General features: G+C 44.7%; 1 protein-coding gene across 4 annotated transcripts in view; it reads right to left on the bottom strand.

The window, feature by feature from the left end:
* Nucleotides 1-22049, bottom strand: part of Lilli (AF4/FMR2 family member lilliputian) — a 335845-nt gene that overhangs the window by 96572 nt on the left and 217224 nt on the right. For all 4 annotated transcript variants that reach the window (XM_076785359.1, XM_076785360.1, XM_076785361.1 and 1 more), the window contains 2 exons: nt 18007-18528; nt 12857-12916 (listed from right to left, as the gene is read on the bottom strand). In XM_076785359.1, the coding sequence (XP_076641474.1) occupies nt 12857-12916; nt 18007-18528 (582 nt within the window). The remainder of the gene's footprint in view (nt 1-12856; nt 12917-18006; nt 18529-22049) is intronic.

Raw genomic sequence — 22049 nt, 5'->3', positions numbered from 1 at the left:
ATTCGTTCAATTTCAATTTATTATTACTCAGCGAATTTTCCTGCAACAATTTTCTGCATTATTCACGAAAAGCAAGAACCAACTACACTATTCTCTCTTGCTTCGAATGATTGTAACGAGTCGAAAGCAGTATACTGATATTCTCGAATTAATTTAATTCTCGCTGTTTTCATGAATGCATAAAGTCCACAATTTATTTATTATTCATTATTCTGCAACAGGTTCTTCGATTCTCCAAATGTTCTGGTACATTTGATATAACGAAGCTTCTGGTTTTTTTAAGTAAATCATTTCTTCAACCTCGAGAACGTTTCCTCAATCGTAATACGAAAAGGGTACAGCACCGAATAACATTTCTATCTAATGAAATTTGTTAGAACGAAGCTTCTGGTTTTCAAAACAAATCATTTCTTCAACCTCAAGAACGTTTCCTCAATCGTAATACGAAAAGGGTACAGCACCGAATAACATTTCTATCTAATGAAATTTGTTAGAACGAAGCTTCTGGTTTTTAAAATAAATCATTTCTTCAATGATAATACAAAAATAGTACAACCTCGGATATTTCTTATCGTACACCATGCCGAACAGCGTCTCGCGTTCTTATCTCGCCAGAATCATTTTGCACGATGTTTGTTTCTGATTTCGAATGCTCGATCGTAAAACGAGGTTGCAAATCGAAATGCTCGACGTGCGAAATGCATCTCGAGGGCCACGAATTCGATCGCGCACCTGGTAAATCGTTGACCGGGCAACCGCGGTGACTCGTTCCCTGATCGACGACCATCTTAGGCGTTTAAACGTTCACGCTGCAAAGATAACGCACGTGCGTGGAGAAACGCGAGCTAGAAACGTGGACGGAATGTCTTCGCAGCCGGTGTCCACTGTGGGAAAGGGGATCGCATTGTCGCCAGGACAAGGGACCTCGCGCGGGAACGCTCGCTGCCGGATGGAATGCGTGTAAAACGGTAATTTTCCTTACCCAGAAGCGCACCAGAGCCAGCTACGATCGTGGCAGTCTGCAAAAGTCCACGCAGAACGCTCGCGAAACGCGCGTGCAAATTCGTTCGGCCTTCGCGGGCACAAAAAACGATCGACAGGAACAATTTGGAAAAATGCATTTTTCAATCGCTTTTCTACAGTTCAAAAGACGCATAATTGACTGAGCATAGCCATTTAACACGTTCGAAGTTACGAGTTATCTCGTAGGTCGAAGTTTGTATTTTCATGTTCTTTGAAGGTATCTGGCTTTGGGGGAAAAAAGCCCAAGAATTTTTTCCCAATAAATACATGTTTTGTATTTTTATTTTACAATTGATTAATTAAAATTTGTTGGCGTGGTGGAACCGTTTTTGAAAATGTCGCTCGGCAGCGAACGTGTTAAAATTAATTCCAGTCCATGGAAGTGCATTTTTCCAAAAAGTGAAGCTTCTTGCACGCGTACACAGTGCGTCATGTGTGCTCGTCAGTCCATAAAAATTGCGGAAGTTTTTTTTTTGAATACATGAAGCTCAGTATATTAGCTGCAGAGAGATAATTTCGCAGATTTTGCAATTTTCTGTTCGGAATGGTTCGCGCGTGGTTTATCGGCGGATTTCGCTCGATTAGCGATCGCGAACGCGGAAAATCCGCCGCGCCCGGTCTGAGAGGTAAAACACGGTGCGCGCAAGATATTATATATTGTCCGCGAAAAAGAATAATGCGAGAGCGCCGGATCGTTCCACGATCATGCATAATGTAACGCGGCGCGTCGCGGATATAACGGTGAACGGGAATGGCAGCGTTATCCTTCGAGCGGAAACGTACGGCGGAACATTGTTACGAGTCAGCGTTTCGATATTTTTCCGCTCCACATTTTTCCGAAACGAAAATTCCCCGCTCTCGCCCGGTTGTTTCCACCGGCGGAACATGTTCGCGCGACCGGCGACAGTGTTCGCGATTTAAATTAATTAACGCCGTCGCGGACCACGTTCCTTTATTTGTCTGGAAACTTTTTCGTCTCGTTGACACTTAATTGGACAGTGGAACCGATGCATCGAACGCTTTCTGAAACCCGTTCCAGCCATTTTCATATTGTTCCACGATGCTTTGAAGAGGGGACTGTGGAATCGATACGATAACGATTACAGAAAATGCGATACGGACTCCGAAGTGTTGATAGTGCGATTTTGAATTGAAACTTTTCAGATTGACAAACGTACGTTTCACAATTTTCTAACCATTTCTATATCACTTCTGAGTTTGCGGTTCCGTTTCCTCGTGATTGCATGGATACAGTCACATAATTGATAGCACACGCTTTAACCTCTTAAACACGGAGCGCTCGTCCGCAACTCTGTCTCCCAGGGACGGCACGACTGGCCGCCAATGGCACAAAAGCCGCTATAGTGGCGTTACCGTTCAAACTGGTGCGTTCCACGGAATCCACTATAGTCGCGTGGCAGTGCTTAAGAGGTTAAATCAGTACAAATTTTTCAAAAATCGACCAAACGACTTTAATCTTTCTAGCTTGGCAGAAAAACTAGTTTTCTAAATGACGTGTAATGAAAATTGTGGAAAAATTGTGTTTAAGTAACAAAAACAAAAAAGTAAAAGTTGCTGTTCACAACTTTTTCATTCGGGCTTGTAACCAAACTTCAAAATATATGTTTTGTAGATTCCCACGCATTAAATTGGGTCAATTGGTTCAGCAGTTATGAACGATTGAAAATGTGGTGAAAATTACATTTTTCCACGATTTTCAGCTTATTTTTGCTTTAGTGTTCCATCGCTAGAAAATTTTTGCTATTGTGAATCATTATAAAAACGAGTTGGGTGTAATCACAAAATTAATGTACGCGATACACCGAGGTACTGTTCGAACCGTTTCGCGTTTAGCCGATCTTACGCAAATGTATGATACTGCGAGGGAGTGGAGTGCGAATTAATTGGTAAATAAATGAAGTAATTAAGTCCTGGATTAAATGGTGCGCGCGAGCGCGCGGAAGAGGGGGTCGTCGAATAAGCGCAGTAATTAAAGCTGAGCCAGTGTGTAAATAAGTTTGTCAGGCTAAATGAAATTTACTTGGTGTACACGCACACACACAGTCATACATACAGTATACACACACAAGTACAGCAATCCCATCGAATTCCCGGAGGAGTTTGGATTGATAGGACGCCGATTGTCGGAAAAGTTTCTTCGAGGGTAGATCTTGCGAGTTTGTCCGAGCAAGCTTGTTTTATTGGCAATTGGTAACAACGGTTCGGGTCAGTCAATATGCTCATATGTATCAGTGGGGGGGAGGGGGGAGACGCACGGAACATGAATATTAAACACGGAAAAGGAAAGGTCTGGTAATACGCTATTCAAATCGCGTCGAGAACAAGGGGAGAAACACACGTTGTATTCTAACGCGCGTTTGAAAACCCGGTCTTCTGGAAAACTCGAGCGACTGTTAATCAATTAGCGGCGGTGTACGGTCCAATCCGAATCGATTCTTATTTGCCTCGAGGCGATTATCGAACGAGAGCCCGTTTCCATAGGGGAAATGTTAAAGTTGATATTAAATCACCGGGACGTGCTAATTCAGAGCTAGTCGATACCAACAGGCGTGAATTATCCATCAAGAATTTATCCGCCGGTTTGAAATATACTGATGAGAATTTAATTGAGTCCGAACTGCGTGCGTGCGGCCTCTAGTCGCCATTGTGTTTTCCGCGCGTTTGTTCGCCCGCGATTGCGGCTGCGTTTAATTAGGAACCAAAGTGGTGCTTAAAATCGTATTTCATCAAAGTCGTAAAAACGAGATAGCCCGGTTGATGTTCAAATATTAAAAAGAAGAACGTCGTCAAATATGTATGTGACGAAGTGAAACATACAATACAGTCTGTCACAGTGATATCGGGACATTTTTAAAAAGACGATAACTTTTCAACACTGGAACGACCAAGCATTAAAAACAAAATATTAAAAATATTAGAGGAACTTAAAGATACTGTTAAATTATTTTCGACCTGTTAAACGTATTGAGAAAGAAAATAAATTTCTATTTTACTCCAGTTTGCTGCTATTCAGATAGAAAAGTTTTATTTTGCATAAAGATCCGCTGTCTACTTATAACCATTACTCATTTTCAGTACACTTTGGTTCATAAAATTTTGTATGACTTTTTCTGAAATATGTAAATAATTAATTCTGTAAAGCAGTTTTCTTTCTTTTTCAAGAATAGTGTTATACCTTTTACACTATTTACACGGTATAAAATAATTAAAAAAAAACAGTAAAAAGCATGAATCAAATACATAAATGGAATTGGTAAGAAAATATGGAAATTGAATATTAAAAGAACGATGCAGCTTCTACGACCAAACCCAAAAAGTCCTAACTATAAAACAGTGACAACCGTGAAACAGACCATTGATCGAGCGACTAACATAAAATAAAAACATCAGTTCAACTTTTCCAGGATCAGCCACCAAAGAAAAATAAAAATCCTATCTCTATCGAAAATCGATCGATTAGGCTCGCAGGATCAAGAACAGCCAGCCCGAAAAAAATGTAGTACAATCGATAAAAATTTCAATCTCGCACAACTTGAACTCGAAGAACAAACGTTGTTGCGAATACAATAATATTCTCGGTACCATAAACGCCCGCGGAGATTCGGCTTTTCCGGAACAGTAGAATAAGGGTGGATGGATGGTATTGGGGGAGGGGGGTTGAATAAGGGTGGATGCACCGCCGCAATGGTATTTGTATATCGCGACGCAACGCGAGCGTAACAATGTTCCGCGGAACACATCTCTTCGAGAGGACTCGTGGGATTGCACTTGCGCGTTGCACTTGCTCTTTCCCTTCGTCGGCCGCACTCGAGAGACCGATGCAACGAATGTCGCTGCACTCCACCCTCCGCACGTCCCCTTGCATCCCCCTCGAGCACGCCGGCGGCCGGCGAACACTAACATTTCCATCGACCGGCCGTGAAAACGACGAAACTTCCTCGAAACCGTCGAAAACCGGGAACCGGAGCCAGTTCGGACTGGAGTTAACATAATCGACTGCCACTCGACCTTATCAACTCGGTCTTAATTGTCGGAACTGTCTGAGATTGTGACAAAGAAGTATTCCGATCTAGAATCTTGAAAGAAACCTGGTTTTCGAAACGCTTCGTTGTGCAAAAGTTGATTGTAACCTCGAACGACCTGCCACAGATTTTTAATTTCGAAATTGTTGTAGCTGTAAAGAAGCGGCTGAAGAAATATTTCTGTGCGTTCTAACGAAACCTGGTCTTTAAAAGATTTTGTTAAGAGGTGAATTGTAAATGTTGCTCGAACGACCTGCCACAGATTTTTAGTTTCGAAGTTGTTGTAGCTGTAAAGAAGCGGCTGAAGAAATATTATAAATGTCGCCAGATTTTACATTTCAAAACTGTTCGAATTATCAATCTTCTTTCAACTGGAAATGATTGAGTGAAATTTTTAATCCAATCATATACCATAATAAAAATTGAGAAGTGTTTTTCTTATAACGCAACATATCCTGTCGGTCGCTTATAGTGCAGGTTTATTTTGATATTAATAAAATTCCGGAGAAAAATGATCGACGCTCAATTAATACGCATTTCGAAATTTTCAGATTCGCGTACAATTTTTACATAAGCTTCGGTAAGGGAATTTATGCGATCATTTCGATAATCGTAAAAGGGAAAATTTGAAGCCGGTCTATTCGGGCCGGTACGGTTAAAATGGCTAAAACTAAAAATTCAAAACGAACAGCGTTTCGGAGAAGAAGAGTAAGGCTACCTATAATAAAATCGCTAAAATAATTGACGAACAACGTTACGAGGAGAAACAATAGCCAGCCCGAAGCTCGGGGAAAAATGGTAATAGCGCGATCGAACGGCGTGCAATCGGGAGAAGTGAAAGATACGAGATCGCGGGTCCGCAAAAAGTCCGTCGCCGATCGAAGAGAGCCGCGGCCCGGCGCCGTTGGCGCAGGAAAACTAGATTATCTGCGATTTATAGGGGCTACACGGGAATCGAATTTCAGTGGGGGAGGAGGAGAGAGCAAAAAAAAAAAGGTGCGGTGTTGGAACGCGAAATCCTGCGGCAACGACGATCGTCCGGGGAGGAAGGTTACGCGAGTCCGAATACTATCCCCGAGCGGACAGTCGAGCCGTAATGGAAGCCTGAAAATCTCTCAATTAATCGGTGAACGGGGTTGGCAAGCTAGGGGTGCAAAGGGATGCAAAGTGGTGCAGAGGGATGAGAAAGAGGGTGACCGGATGCGAGCAGTGCTCGAGAAAATGTTTCGAAAAATATTTTAAATGCCGATCCGAGTGATCGGAATTCTGTAAATCCGAAAGATAAGATACAGATATAGAAACCAAATTGACGCTACGTCGTTGATCGTAAAGCGAGAAAAGATTTGTAAATCCTGGTTCAGGATCGTAGTGTGTCGCACGGAAAAAAGGTCGGTTATATTCGGAAGCTGGACTATTCAGAGACGCTCCAGGTAATTTTCACCGTACAGCGTGCTGTGACGAAACAACGAAAGCCAAAAAGAGAAAGGCGTAGGAAACGAACGAATGGGATTATTCAATGGAACTCTCGACTCTACCACTTCGGCGGAGATGGTTGAAACTTTGGTTAGAGTGACTTCCATCGATTCGGGCCACCCGAATCTGCCGATTCGGGACGGCGGTGCGTGTCCCTGTCGGAAGGAAAAAAGACAGCGATATTCAGGAGCCGGACTATCCGGGCTGCTCTTGTTGGGCTCGCGCCGGGCTGGTGGTCGTCGCCGAGCGCAATTAGCAGCCGCATTTACGATGCCTACTGGCGCAACTCTCGTATTTTCCCACGGGCAGAGCCGTGAGAATAATTCATGGGCCTCGACGGTGCTTCTATACCAAACGGCCGGAGCACGATGGGACGAGGATGCGGCTGACGGGGAGAAGGGACCTCGGGAGAGAGAGCGAGAGAGACGGAGAGTGGAGTTGGAACTGTACAGCGGCTGTCTAGCTGACAGAGAAAGAGAGAGAGAGAGAGAGAGAGAGAGAGAGAGAGAGACCGGCCAGGCGGTAGTATCGTCATAAATTCGCGCTCCAAGTGGAAAAGCCTGGAGAACGGCAACCGTCGACTACCCTCGACGGAAACTGCGCGAACGGATGGTCCATTTCGCGGTGATTCCAGAGCCAAGCCTGCTCTGCTGCGACCGGTCACACTCCAACAAACTGTTGGCCTTCTATACGGGGACCAGCGATCCTTGATAAGAACGATCTCTCTCGGCTAAACGAGTGACTACATGCTCCGCGAACTTGTATCAAGACATTACCGAGCGAGGCAACCAAACAGGAAACCTTCACGGGTCGATTGAGGCTAACAGAGGATCCTGGAAGGTCTTTATGATCGTTGAACTTGATCATCTGCTTTGGTGATAGTGTTGATGGTTTTGACAATTTGATTGCTTCTAGAAGGATAGAGATGCTAGGGACTAGGTCCTTGGAGTTAACGCAAGGCGTTGGCTAGTATAGAAACTTGCCGTACCAATACGCCATCGGGTGCGAATGGGTTAATTTTAAATTTTCAGTTCAGTTTTAATCATCGTACCAACGCTATCTTCGAGAAGTGTCACTCTATGACGTCATGAAATACTGATACAGCATTGTTGTTTATTATTTAACGCATCCGCAACCGAGAGTGCTGTTGGTTAGTAAACAGACTTGCCGTACCAATACGCCATCGGGTGCGAATGTGTTAATTTTAAATTTTCAGTTCAGTTTTAATCATCCTACCAACGCTATCTTCAAGAAGTGTCACTCTATGACGTCATGAAATACTGATACAGCATTCTTGTTTATTATCTAACCCATCCGCAACCGAGGTGGCGTTGGCTAGTAAACAAACTTGTCGTACCAATACGCCATCGGGTGCGAATGTGTTAATTTTCCATTTTCAGTTCAATTTTAATCATCCTACCAACGCTATCTTCAAGTAGTGTCACTCTATGACGTCATGAAATACTGATACAGCATTCTTGTTTATTATTTAACGCATCCGCAACCGAGAGTGCTGTTGGTTAGTAAACAGACTTGCCGTACCAATACGCCATCGGGTGCGAATGTGTTAATTTTCCATTTTCAGTTCAATTTTAATCATCCTACCAACGCTATCTTCAAGTAGTGTCACTCTATGACGTCATGAAATACTGATACAGCATTCTTGTTTATTATCTAACCCATCCGCAACCGAGGTGGCGTTGCTAGTAAACAAACTTGCCGTACCAATACGCCATCGGGTGCGAATGTGTTAATTTTCCATTTTCAGTTCAATTTTAATCAACGTACCAACGCTATCTTCAAGAAGTGTCACTCTATGACGTCATGAAATACTGATACAGCATTCTTGTTTATTATCTAACCCATCCGCAACCGAGGCGGCGTTGGCTAGTAAACAAACTTGCCGTACCAATACGCCATCGAGTGCGAATGTGTTAATTTTCCATTTTCAGTTCAATTTTAATCAACGTACCAACGCTATCTTCAAGAAGTGTCACTCTATGACGTCATGAAATACTGATACAGCATTGTTGTTTATTATTTAACGCATCCGCAACCGAGGTGCTGTTGGCTAGTAAACAAACTTGCCGTACCAATACGCCATCTGATGATTGTAGTGAAGATTGAAGTTTGACGGTGTCTGAGAGTGTTTGATTATATTCGAGGGTGTTTTTTGGGGGGCTGTGTTTAAGATTGCGTTTCGGATATTAATTTTGATCATGGTCTAGGGCCTAGGGCTTTTAAAAACGACCTTGTAGCTGTTGGACCGACGCAGTTCCAGCCAACACTTGCGGTACCAAAAACAAGAGAGCCAACCATGTTTGAGAATGTAGACCTACGGCCCTGCAGACCGACAATCTGCAGAGCTACGTTGTGCAATGATCGGCAACCCGATATCCAAACACAATAATTTCCCGGGGAACACGTAGGGAATATCCGCGAGGTAATTCGGGCGTTCCGCAGCGTAAAGTAAAAGCTGATCGGGGTCCGTGGTACAAAGGCCCGAATCCGAGCGGAAAGCCGATAATTAAGCAGCGCAAGCTGTCGGCAAATTCCTCCTTCCGTGAAAGCGACACTCGAAAATGTCGGATCCGCCTACACACCTGGGCCATCGACACGGCATTAATCGCCGCGTCCCATCGGCCGATAACAGATCCACCTACTGTAAGGACATTAATTGCGGCCCCCGGGTATCTCGATGCTCGAGCTCGAACGTGTGTCACAATATCGCCGCGCCATAATGATATCAATTCGCTGATAATCGCCGTTAAGCCGTGTCCATAAATTACCGGCCGCCACGCCTGGCAACACCTGACAGCTTTTAACCGATCCCTGGAACCAGTGCATTAGAGATCGATGCACGCGCGATGCTCGGTTAGGTTTGGTTCGGTTTGGCTCGGTTGCGTCATAATTGTTCACGGAGGAACAAGAAAAGAGACTGTTTTCCGTCCGCGGGTTTTTCGTGGCCGGAAGATCGGCTGCTCAAAGGCTCCCACGCCCCTCCAGGCTGTTCCCAAGGCGTCATTATTCTCTATTCACGAATAGAACTGGGTCAGGCAACAGTTTATCAAACCGACTGCGAAGTACCTGCGACACCACCGAGTCCGAGTCGTCAACGGAGACAAATTGTCTCGATGAAAAACCGCTCGGGAGATAATGACCGCCACTTGCTTCCGGAAGCGTTGATAAATATTAATGTGCCAGATGAACTTTTGGATCTGATTATACGGCGCGAGAAAATTACGGTGTGAGGATGTCGCCGAAATGATTGAAGTTCTGCTATCGAGGTCAAGAAATATCTAATTGGTGCAGCTTGACAAGCGTGCAAGAATTCAAACATATTGCTTGTCAAACGTTGCTGGACAGTTTCGCGATGTCGCGCGCATGTGTGTAGGTTTGTACAAACATTTCAGAACGTCTAAACTCACAGTCAGGGCAATATGTAGCTTGATTAGTGTACGTGAATTGAAAAATATTCCTTGACAAACATTCCTGAAGAATCAAGCGATGTTTGAGAAGTGCTAAAAGGTTTGCGCAAACGCCTACACTTAATCAGACAATTTTGTTTTTGCAGGAGCATCCACAATCTAGTATTCACAGTAACTGGTAGAATAAAAATTGCGCACATCTATTACTAGATATAAAAACCGAATAGAATGCTGCTTCTTCCTTTGTCGACTTTAACACTAGGCTTACGGGACGCGTCAAAATGACACGTTCTAATATCTTTAATTTACGATTATTGAGATTATAAAGATGCATTCATGAGGAATTATTCAACAAATTTATTTCTTTGGGTATATGTTAGTTTTAAAATGGCTAAAAATTTAGATAGACACATTCTCAGTATTTTTTATAAATTAATGTAAAATAGTCACTTTTAGTGCTCCGTAAACCTAGTGTTAACGACTTCATAGTATTAGAAATTCTTCTGAGGTCTCCTGCTTCGAATCCGCCATTAGCCTACACTGATCGCAAACCTAGTCCAACAAAATTCCACAAAAATAAACCTCGCATTATCTATCGACCGTCTTCCTCGGTATTCCCATGGGACATTCGTGTCCTCTCGTCGTTTACGGTGCTGCACGACGAGGCACAGGGTCTCCATCGTTTTCCCAAGTTGCCAAACAGCGTGCAGCACGAACGAAGTTTCTCCGGGCGTCTTCTCGTCTTCGCAGTGCAGACTGCGTAAGACTAGACGGCTGGAGCCGGATTCCGTGGGAAAGAAATAGCCTGTCGAACGGTTCGGACGGTGTCGAAACGTCCCCCGTCTATTTATACGGACATCCTTGAAGCGTGCCGGTTCGATTCGTGCTATTTCGAGCCGGCAAATCCACAGACACGGCCGTGAAACTAATCGAAAGTTTGACCCGCGGATCGGTCGAGAGTGCCCGGTAGCCGCGCAAAAGTCGTTCGCCTCTGTTCGCTCGAACCCTTGAAAAGCGACACCGTGAATTCGCGATATATGTCAGCAACACGGGTCTTCGTGTCGTTTATTGGAGAATAATCCTGGAGATGAGTCAGCTGATCCGCGTCGAACGTAGAGAAGGACAGCGATGCTCACCGCCGAGGATTGTAAATACATTCGTCCTATACTTTATCAGTCAAAGTCACAGCGGCAAATGCTGTCGACGTGATCCTAACTATTCTTTGTATCGGCGACCGAGGTTTCTCCAGCTCCTTGCGGTAGTGGGGATAGTTCCGCGACATTTATCATCCAGACCGCGGCGACATATATCGCGAGATCACTGTACTCGATCGTTCCGAGTCGAGTAACACCACCGAACAGAAATGAACGCCACAGTTCTACGATTTTCCGGTTAACGAGCTCTCAAACACGGTCAAACGTCTCGGCGATCGAAACAGAACGCGGAAAGTTATCGCGAAGTGACCGAGAGGATCGTTCTCCTCCTTCTGGGATCACGTCCTTTCGCATCCTAGGCTGGTCACGTGCAGCCGTGATTACCGGCAATCTTCGTCTGCGTGTAATCGCGTTTCCTTTTAAATCAACACCGCGCAGCCAAGCAATTCCACACGATCTCGCGGAGACGATGATACCTTCGCCGATCCGAATCGAAGCTGTTCGAGGAAGAGAGACCGCGAATGACCGGTTAGAGCGTTTGCGAGATCAAACCTTTGTTGTTCGATATCTTTCGAGCTGTCGAGGTCCCATTGGCGATTTTTCTTAATTCCTTGTGCAATTGTCAAGTTGTACAGGGTGTATAAAAATTATATGTCACGACCACCATAGCGTGATTCTACCCTTTTGGATCGGTGGAGATCTGTTAAAAAAGTGCACCGCAAAATTGACCTTGACCCTGAAAATTAAAGTCAAAGTGTCGAAAAATTTGAGTGAAGAGTACTGTACGATGCAATAAAAAAATGATTTTCGACACTTTGACCTTGACTTTCAAGGTCGAGGTCAATTTTGCGATGCACTTTTTTAACAGACCTCCACAGATCGAGAGGTGTAGAATCACGCTATCGTCGCGACATATAACTTTTATACACCCTGTACCTTGCGATTACAAAACGTTTGGGCAAACCTCCGAACCTTTTAATGTATTTTGGTCTCCCGAAAAGGTTCCATCGGTAGTTTTTCGCCGACTGTATAGAGCTACTGAATGTATCGAAAGCTGGTAGTAGCAAGGAGCCGGAGCAAGATATTAGGCGCACAAAGGCCGATTGTGTCCGGTAACACGAAAATCGGCGCGTGTCCGTCGTCCTCGCCCGTAAGTGAAACGGTTCAAGGAGCCGAAAGGCGTGGGTGTGGGTGTAACACAGAGAGCCAGTTTGTAAGAGGACGTTCCATTCGGTTTTTCCGGGCGCCACCGGAACACGGGGGAAATGGAGAAGGAAGAAACGGTGTGTACGTCGTTGGATACGTTCCATTAACGTGGCGACAAAGTTTCCGTCGTCGGTGTAGGGAGCGAAATTGTGTTCTCTCTTTCTCTTTCTTTCTCTCTCTCTCTCTCTCTCTCTCTCTCTCTCTTGGGCAGCCTCGACGACGAAAGCCGATACACACGGCTGCCCGAAACGAGTCGATTCGGTTGAACGACAGCCGCGATATGACCGCGGGACAGAGAGAGAGAGAGAGAGAGAGAGAGAGAGAGAGGGAGAGTGTTGTATCGCCAGAGAAAATTGACTTATCGACCGAAAGCCCGACTTCCAACGACAGCACGGTCAAGTTAAAGGCAAAGTTTCGACGTTTACTGGTCGAACGTATCGCTGGCGATCGCCTACCGAAACAGTGTTGGCTGTCCGATACCCGGGAAAATTGAAAACCGGAGCAAATGGCGACGAAAATGAGCGCTTACCTTCATTATGATCTCCAGGTCCGCGGAGTTCTCGGCGGGCACCGGCCTCGAACTTGTTCCCTGAAATCATACAATTCAATCTGTGTTACGCTAGGCAAGAGGAGCATATAGTAACAAGTTTCGGTGCAAATAATTTTTATCTTGCGTAAAAACCTACGGTCTAACCATGATTCGTTTATGAGGGATTGATGTAAAAATTGTAAAGAGTTTCAGGAGAAAATTGTTCCAGTAGTCGGCCATCTTCACCCCTTCCACTATTATTTATTTTGTGATTGTAATGATTAGAAATTCTTCATCGTTCAGAATTTTATAGAAAAAAAAAGACAGTTTATATTTCTTGTATGCCTATGTTTTTCTCCAAAGGATATATATCAACTACAACAAAATAGAATTTTAATTCGGTCTAAAGGAAATTAATGACGCACATATTTATTAGACTCTGTTCAAAATCTTCATCGCGGGTCTGACTCAATAAGTAGGGGGTAAGGGGCGTTGTTGTAATTAGACTGCGAATTCTACGCACGATGAAAACGAGTAGGTCCGATACAAACAGTGAAAAGATTGAAAGAATTCCAAAATGCTATTGCATAGTTACCTCTATAAAATTACTAAAAAGAAGAGATGCATGTCCATGTAGCTTCTGCAGGTTGAAATTAATAGAGACCATTTTTACATTGCATGAAAATCCACAGTCTACTTATAGTCTGAATAATATTCTAGAGGTTTTCACGTACGTAAAGATTGATCTATCACGGTTTGAGGTAAAAATAATTAACATTTCGCTACGTTCCAGGCCACAGGAAAATTTGGGTGCGTCTTTCGCGAGGCTCAAAGCAAGCGAAGACAATGCACTCGCCGCCCACGCACTGCACCCTCGAATGGCGCACGCACTCGCTCGTAAACCCCATTCAATTCGAGCTTACTGCACTCTGACGATTCCGTTCCTCGGTGGTCCCTTTCACTCGACTTATCAACTAGCTTTTCCGCTTCCGCAATTTTTCCCGTTTCTCCCCGCGTTTCCCGCGATTATCCCGACTCCTTAGTTTCCCCGGCGCGGTGTCCCGGGGCTAAAGCACACCCCCATACCCCCGGCAAATCCTGGCAAACCCCCGCGCATACCTTCGCACCCCCCCCCCCCCCCAAGTGGGGTTTTAGTCTGGCGTCACGCGGTCCACGCATTTTCCCCCCATTGTCTCCGCGTTTGCCTCTCAGGAACGACTACTCGACAGTAACTCGTAATATCTCGTCGTTCCCGGCAGCCTCGTCGCTCTTTTCAACGCCCCCGCCACCCCCCAGGCAGCTACGGGGGCGGGTGTGTTGATTAATGATCGCCCAGGAGCGGCTCTCCCGTGATAAATCGCGACAGTTTTCCACGGGCTGCCTCGTCGGATTTGTCCGCGGACTGCCGGATCGTTTTTTAATTAACAACCGCGTAAATGAGAACGTTCCCGAGTCCGACACGATTACCGTCGATTAATTCTCACCGCAAAACCCCGCGCCGCCCGCAAAGGGGGCGAGAATAACGGAGGATCGGAAGAAACCGCGCGAAGGTAATACGCGTTTCATCCCTTATCGGAGGGTGAACCTGCGGGTCCGTTTTTATGGAGATTCCATGGGCTTTATGCCACTCGGGTTTTATCACCGGACGATTGCAAGCTTCGCTAATTCTTGCAACGATAAACCACTCGCATCGGAACCCACGGTGGGAGGTTTCAGTCTATCTTGAGAGGGAAGTTGATTTCGGAAGACATTGGGCGATTTTAATTTGGGATTTGCGGCGGGGAAGTGTGAAATGAAGATTTTGGATTTGTGAAATGTTGTAGACGATTTTTGACGTTGATGTTGAGCTTGAACATTGGAAACTTGTGGAATATAACATTTGGAGAGTGGAAAATTGATTTTGCAAGATTTTTCAATTTTTTCGCCATGATTTTGAATTTAATTGAAATAGGCCTATCATATAGTGTGGTCCTTTAGATTTACTTTGAGACCTCGAACGATCGGAAATTCGATCGGGAACACACTCTAAAATTGAGTGGGAGCAACCCCTAAAATCCAATTACTTTCTTCCGAGCTGCCTATCTCGATTTCTCAATCTTCTAATGTGTTTTCGAATTTCCTTTTGAACCTAAACGAACCTGTCACAGAGCACATTTTTCCAGCTTCAATTTGATTCGTGAAATGTTGAGAAATTCCCGGCGAAATCCGTTCTGAAAACGTCATTTATACATTCTACAAACGTCTCTCCGCAGTACGTTTTTCAAGTTCAACACTGTCAAGACAGATTCCCATGAATACTTGATCCAGCGTTGAATAGAAAATGTCCCGGACGGCACGATGTCAGAGATAAGATAATGGATCTGGAACGCGAAAAGTTCGCAGGGTCTCCGCAGGAAATTAAGAAAGATAATAAGCGCAATAGAACACGGTGCAAAGGATCGTTTCAATTCTCTTGTGTTGCTACAGTTTGCACAGGCCCATGTCGCAAAGTGTTTACACACTTTTAACCGGCACTGAACTTTTCACGAGCCGCGTTCAGCACAAACACGCGCTTCCCCGTACAATAGGACACGATGCTTTATGCTTTCAACAATCTTCCATTCTGACCGTCAATTTTTACACAAAACATCGGTACAACTTCTCGAAAATCAAAAATACAGCATTCCGGAGAAACCCTTCCATGGCAAAATCAACGACAGCGAACAATAATTGAAACATGCGGATCTCGAGGAAGGTAGAGGCAGGGCAAACAATTTTTCACAGAATTCTTCTACCCTTCCTTCCTTTCCAAAAATAAAAAATACGGTATTCCAGAAAAACCCCTCCAAGCTGCTGTAAACGACAATCAGAGAAAAATAAAAATCTGGAGCTGAGAGAAGGCAGGAGAATCAATTTTCCCCGGCGTGCAGGAGCCAAGAGGATGTCGACGTTTCTCGGGGGCAAGCCTAATTGCATAAGTACAACGGCAGGAGAATAGCGGCTGTCTCTCTCTCTCTCTCTCGCATCTTGTGAATGTCTCGCTCTCTGTCTCTCGTGGAGAGAACACGCGCAATAGTCAGGAGAGGAGACCGAATCGGGGAGAAGGCTCGATCGATAGTCAATCTCAATGAAATTTGCACCTCGAGGAGTCACGCGTAATAGGGCTCAACCAAACTCGAGCCCTCGGCCCCCGGCCACCTCCTTCTTCCTACACCGTGTACTCCTCCAGCCGGGATTTCCATTGAAAAGCAATTCGTTTCCTGTCAACGAACCTGTCCCCGCGACGCTTTCATCGAGCGCCGACCCCGGAAGACGCTTCCTCCGCGGCCTGAAGCGCAAGAGGCGGTAATAACCTCTTTATTGTCACTCCGACGCCGATTAATACTGGCCACCCGCTCGATCCCTCCCTCAGAAATCGATCCCTCGATCTGGGCAACTCGGTAACACCCCCTAACGCCCGCACGCTGTCCGATTTTTCCCTCAGAATTCGCTAATCAATTTTTCTCTTTCACAAACGTTAGTCAATCATCTTCATTTATTTGGTGCTCGTTTTCGATTTTTGCTGCTGTTCTTTTTATACTCGTGTCTGACCTTCACCCTCGCAATTGTTGAAATTATAAAGACATTTCCGTGAGAAAGTGTTGCATGAACTTTATTGAGTCACGTATTGTCGTAGAAAAAAGGTTGTACACGAAATTTGATTGTCTACCATTTTATCGACAAGTGTGTTAATGTGTGTAGCTTTCACCGATATATCCGTGACATTTTTCTGATTAAAACGAGCCCAAACATGGCACGATTCGGAGGGGAATTGCTTGTCTGATCCACGATATAGTGGAACCTCGATTATCCGAACCGATGCTATACAATTGTAATAATAATTGTACAAATTAGCGATGATTTAATCTACCACTGTAGCTGGATAATTATTTTATTATCCGCACAATTATTTTCCAGATAATCGAGGTAGGTAGGAGTTCGGATACTAGAGGTTCCGCTTAACCGTGATTTAAACGAGCAAAAACGATCCGAACTGTATCGTATTTGGTATCGTTTTACTCGGGAGAATGTCGCGAAAGTGTCGATCAAAATTTTCATCAAAAAATAATTAAAAATAAAAGCGTTTCGACATCGGTACCAATTTGTTGTTCACCAATGAATAGCGTTTGTGCAGGATGTAAGCGACTTCGTAGGCTGCTTCGAATTTATGGAATTTTTCTACGGTGGCGGTTCACTCGCCGCGTTAATCAAGTTCAATGAGCGCCGATCGCAACAGGCTCTCCGCTGACACCTGCCTCTCTAATTTCACCGTAGCCGTCCCGTTTAACGACAGCAACCCGAGAGACCGAGTAAATAAAGGGCGGTTAAACAAAGCAGCTCGCGGTAAGGTGGACACGCGCGTGGAGTTGGCATCGCGCCTGCGAGTCAAGAGATAGACGACGGACCAACGTTGCTAGCAGAAAATACACGCGAGACAGGCGACATTTTACTCGTCGTGCAAACAGCAACGAATGACTGGAAGAATGAACGAGGTGCTGTTAGTGATAGCGGGTGGGCTGTCAGCAAAAAGCTGGTCAATATTCGTATTCCTGTCATACACTGTTCGTTGCAAAGCGGAACAGTTTTAGGGACCGTAGAACCTGATTCTTGTAGCATTTAGTTCCTAGGACAATTTCTCTATTTTTGCGACTCTGGATTAGGTCTGGGTTAGCATATTAATGTTATGGAATCAATAATAAAATAATATATAAAACATGGGTCGTGGGTATGTAATAAATAATTGTAATAAAATCTTGAAGATATTTCTCACAGACCCATAACCCTTTCTGTCCAATGTAATATTTCATGCATTCAATTTAATGGTCAGAAATTGATTAGCTACGTGAAGGTATTAACATTCGGTGTCAAAGTAGACCCGAGATTCCGGCGTTGGGGGATTAAGTATCATCCACTTAGAATGTCCACTTTGACCACTATGATGTCGCCAATACATCGCCGAGCCTCCAAAGGGTTAATTCCAGTTATTTTACGGAGCGGGGGAACGGGCCACAGCTTAATCAGTATAGCATAGTCCCGACACGCATACACGCATACACACGTGGAATAATGGTAGGGGGTTGCAGGAGACGGCGATGGCGGGTGGCCACGAAACAATGGAAATCGATACTCACGTTATCGAGAGGTAACCTGGACAGTCTGCTGGCGGCGGAGTGAAGCCTGCTGCCGCCGGAATTCCCGATACTCGAATTGCCGCCGAGCGTGCCGTTCCCGGGCGAGTTCGGGGGCGGTCCTTTGGCCGGTAATAAACCGTGGCTTCGATGATCGTTGCTGTTGCCCCCGTGCTTCACCGGTTGGCCAGGGTAGCCACCCCTGCCCCCATAAGGCGGCTTCCCGTCCGCCGGTTTCACGAAACCGCCCCGCTGATGGCTCGACGAAGAGGACGAAGAGCTCCCTGTCCTCGGTCCGCCGGGTTTCTTGAATTCTTGGCCGGACGGGGAACTCCGGGAATTCGAGCCCACCGAACTCGAACTCGTTCGCAGCGACGAGGTCGCCGACGACGGCGCCGGACTCGCTGGAACACCCTCGATACCGATCAGACGCTTAGGCTCGTCCAGCAGATGCTTCACCAGGGAATAGTTGCCCAGCTTCGACTGGATCTGCTGCGTCGTGCTGTCCTGCGCGTCTGGGTTCACCTGGAACAAAGAAATTCACAGTGAGCTATTGGGTGGGTTTGGTTTCGTTTGAGGTTGTTTGGTGGTTCAGTTTGAGAGTGTTGGTCCCATGTTTCAGGAATTTCAGATTGAGGTACTAAATGGCTTCATTGTTGTGTGAACGAAGACACTGACAGTGAGCTGTTGGGTGGGTTTGGTTTCGTTTGAGGTTGTTTGGTGGTTCAGTTTGAGAGTGTTGGTCCCCATGTTTCAGGAATTTCAGATTGAGGTACTAAATGGCTTCATTGTTGTGTGAACGAAGACACTGACAGTGAGCTGTTGGGTGGGTTTGGTTTCGTTTGAGGTTGTTTGGTGGTTCAGTTTGAGAGCTTGGTCCGTTGTTTAGGGAATTTCAGATTGAGGTACTAAATGGCTTCATTTTTGTGTGAACGAAGACACTGACAGTGAGCTGTTGGGTGGGTTTGGTTTCGTTTGAGGTTGTTTGGTGGTTCAGTTTGAGAGTGTTGGTCCCATGTTTCAGGAATTTCAGATTGAGGTACTAAATGGCTTCATTGTTGTGTGAACGAAGACACTGACAGTGAGCTGTTGGGTGGGTTTGGTTTCGTTTGAGGTTGTTTGGTGGTTCAGTTTGAGAGTGCTGGAGAATGCTTGATGTTCAAGGCGTTTGAGACTGAGATAGCAAGCTTGGCTGCTGATAGTTGGCTTCATTTTTGTGTGCCATGCTTGTTTGAGGTGGACAATGTCTTGTAAAGTGTCTGATGTTTCAGACATTTAAGATCGAGTTACTAGTTGGCTTTCTTTTTGTACGAGCTTGTTTGATATTCGTAAAGAATAGTCATTCAGTTGCAATGTTAGACTAGATCCTGACCGATTTGTGCAACAGATAGTGCTGCATGCGGATCGTTTTAGACCGAACTATTTGCATGCAGAATATAGTCGGACAACAAAGAACTATCAGATACCTGAGATTCGGATAATCAAGGTTTTACTATATTTCGTTTATCTCGTATTAGAATGCATTGATCAATCGACGAAATAAAAGAAATTACATCACTGGAGCGTGTCGATACACCATTGAATTCGACAGAAGCATAAACGTAGAACCAATTGACTAACTCTTTAAATTGTAAGAGAGAAATAGAACAATTTTATAATAGATAGAATCATATCAGATAGAATGTTGATGGTATTCGAGGTTCTAGTATACGAGTATATTCTAGTAAAATGGCGTACACCAGCACAATCGAATTGTAGTTGTAGTACAGCATATTTCTAGAATACGGAAAAGAAACTACTAGAATAGACATAAATTTTTCTCGAAGTGTCCCAGAAAGTCTCTCCTAAAGTATAGTATAGCTAGGAAAGATCGTGCATGGAGAAACAGAAAGAGCAAGAGAGGGAAAGAGAGGGGAAGGGAGAGGACGAGAGAGGACGATAGTGAGCCAGCAGGACAGAAAAAGAAGGAGACCCGATTGAGTGCGGTCCGCGTGGAAGGAAAGTCCCTGACCTGGTCACCTAAGCGTTCTCTATTCTCTCTCTACTCCGGTAAGTTTCTCTCGGAGCTTCTCGAGGCGTCGCGTTTATGTCATCTCGGGGCTTGGCTCCCTCTCTAACGCGTAATTAGCCAGACACACAACCCCTCCACGAGTTCTCCGGGACCCTTTGAGAAGACGGCTGGCAGTCGAGAGAAAAACATAGTAGAGTACCAAGAAAGAAACAGAGAGAGAGAGAGAGAGAGAGAGAGAGAGAGAGAGAGAGAGAGAGTGTGTGTGTGTGTGCGAGTACACCCCCAAGATTGGATGTTCGGAAACATCGATTCCTTCGAATCCTCGCTCGTACAAAATAAAATTTCCACTGACTTCCTACAATTCGATTCAACGAGCCACAGGCAATTATCCTTGAACCGATTGTTAAACCATTAGACATTTTATAGAGTACACCAGTAAAATCAGTCTCGAGTAAAGTAGAAATATCCGCAGTACAGTTATTAGATTTAATTTTTATTAACTTATACGATAAATAGTGTTGCGTACAGATCGCCTTCAGTCATTTACACCGAATAGAATTTACATAGAATAATGTGCATGTATAGTGTGCATTTGTGATAACAATGTATAGTAAAATATAAAACAAGCTAAAGCTACTGTTGCATTATTTCCAAGCTAATAAAATTATTTGAAAAAGAAATTAATGTCTATACAGTGTATTGGAATTAACAATGTCAACTCGAAAATTCTGTTCGAAGCGTTCACAATTGAACGATACAATTCGATTAAGCGGAGTCGTCATTGTCCGTGGCGTGAAACATCAGGTTAAGGATCCAGTGATCTAAAGCGAGAAAGAGGGAGAGAGAGACAGAGAGTGTGAGAGGGGGGATTCCCGTAGGTTTTACAGTGGAAACTAGCTTAGCCAAGTTGCCTGGTTTAGCAGCCATAATTCACGGGGGAGTACCGTGCGAAAGCAAGTTGGTAGCCTTGCACTCTTGCTTGGGCTCGGGCGCGCGCGCGCACGCGGGCAATAACAATTAATGCGGCGAAACAGTAGCTGGCAAAGTTTACGAGGCTGTTGCGAGGAGAGATTCTCTCCTACCATTATAGCGACGTTGTTGCAACAAGCCTACAATAACAGACAGTCGGACAAGACAGACGGCTCGGCTCTGCTCCGCTCTACTCGCATGCGCGCCCGTGCGCGTTTATGATCCTCCGCGCGCCGGCTTTGTCTTCAAGGACAATGAGATCAAATCGTGGTTTAATAAGGAGGCGGGGGAACGCCCAGGGAACGTAACGTGATTAATGAGCGCGCTATAAATCACGCGGGCACCGAGAACAACCCTTTTTCCGCCTGCTGCGCCCACTGCCACCGACCAACCGGCCCGTTCTTTAACGAGCGTCGAGATGCATCCAGATGCATCGAGATGCATCCTGCACTTTCGGAGAAAATCATTAATTCGAACCAGCCGGGCTGCGTTTTAACCACTCGTGACTTTTTCTTTTATTTTTCCTTCCTGTGCCGCGAATTCGAGACACGATCGATATTCTGCGAGGACACTACACTACCCTCGTTAAACAGGACAATTTTTAATTTAGATTGCAGTTCTTATGTTCGACGTATTTTATTTTAGCATTATCGATTGACGATATAAGATTTACTCGAAAAATTATTCAAATTGACGCTTTGTTGGTTAGTTAAAAAATAGATCGTTTCAACAAATTGTTCGAAAAATTGTTTCGAAACAAAAATTGCTCGTTTCGGCTTTACTACATCGTAAGAGAATTACAAATCGTTCAAACAATTGGAAGTTATAAGGTTTTATTCATTTAGTTAAAAAATGAGTGGGCGCAAGTTGAAACAGTGTACAGATTAGAAAATGCAAGAACAGCTTATGAAAGCTGATAAAACGAGACGTTTTTATTTGGCTCCGGTTTCTTGCAATTATTGCGAACAACTTTTATTTTACGTAAAATAAAAGTTATACTTTTCTGAATTTTCAGGTTGAGAAGCGTTCCGCATAATCGGCCCCGAGCGAAAATCCCGAAGGGTTT

This window comes from Halictus rubicundus, chromosome 3 (assembly GCF_050948215.1).
Source record: "Halictus rubicundus isolate RS-2024b chromosome 3, iyHalRubi1_principal, whole genome shotgun sequence".
NCBI classification, from domain to species: domain Eukaryota; kingdom Metazoa; phylum Arthropoda; class Insecta; order Hymenoptera; family Halictidae; genus Halictus; species Halictus rubicundus.
The sequence above is the reverse complement of the archived record's forward strand: the minus strand, read 5'-3'. Positions and strand labels throughout refer to the sequence as shown.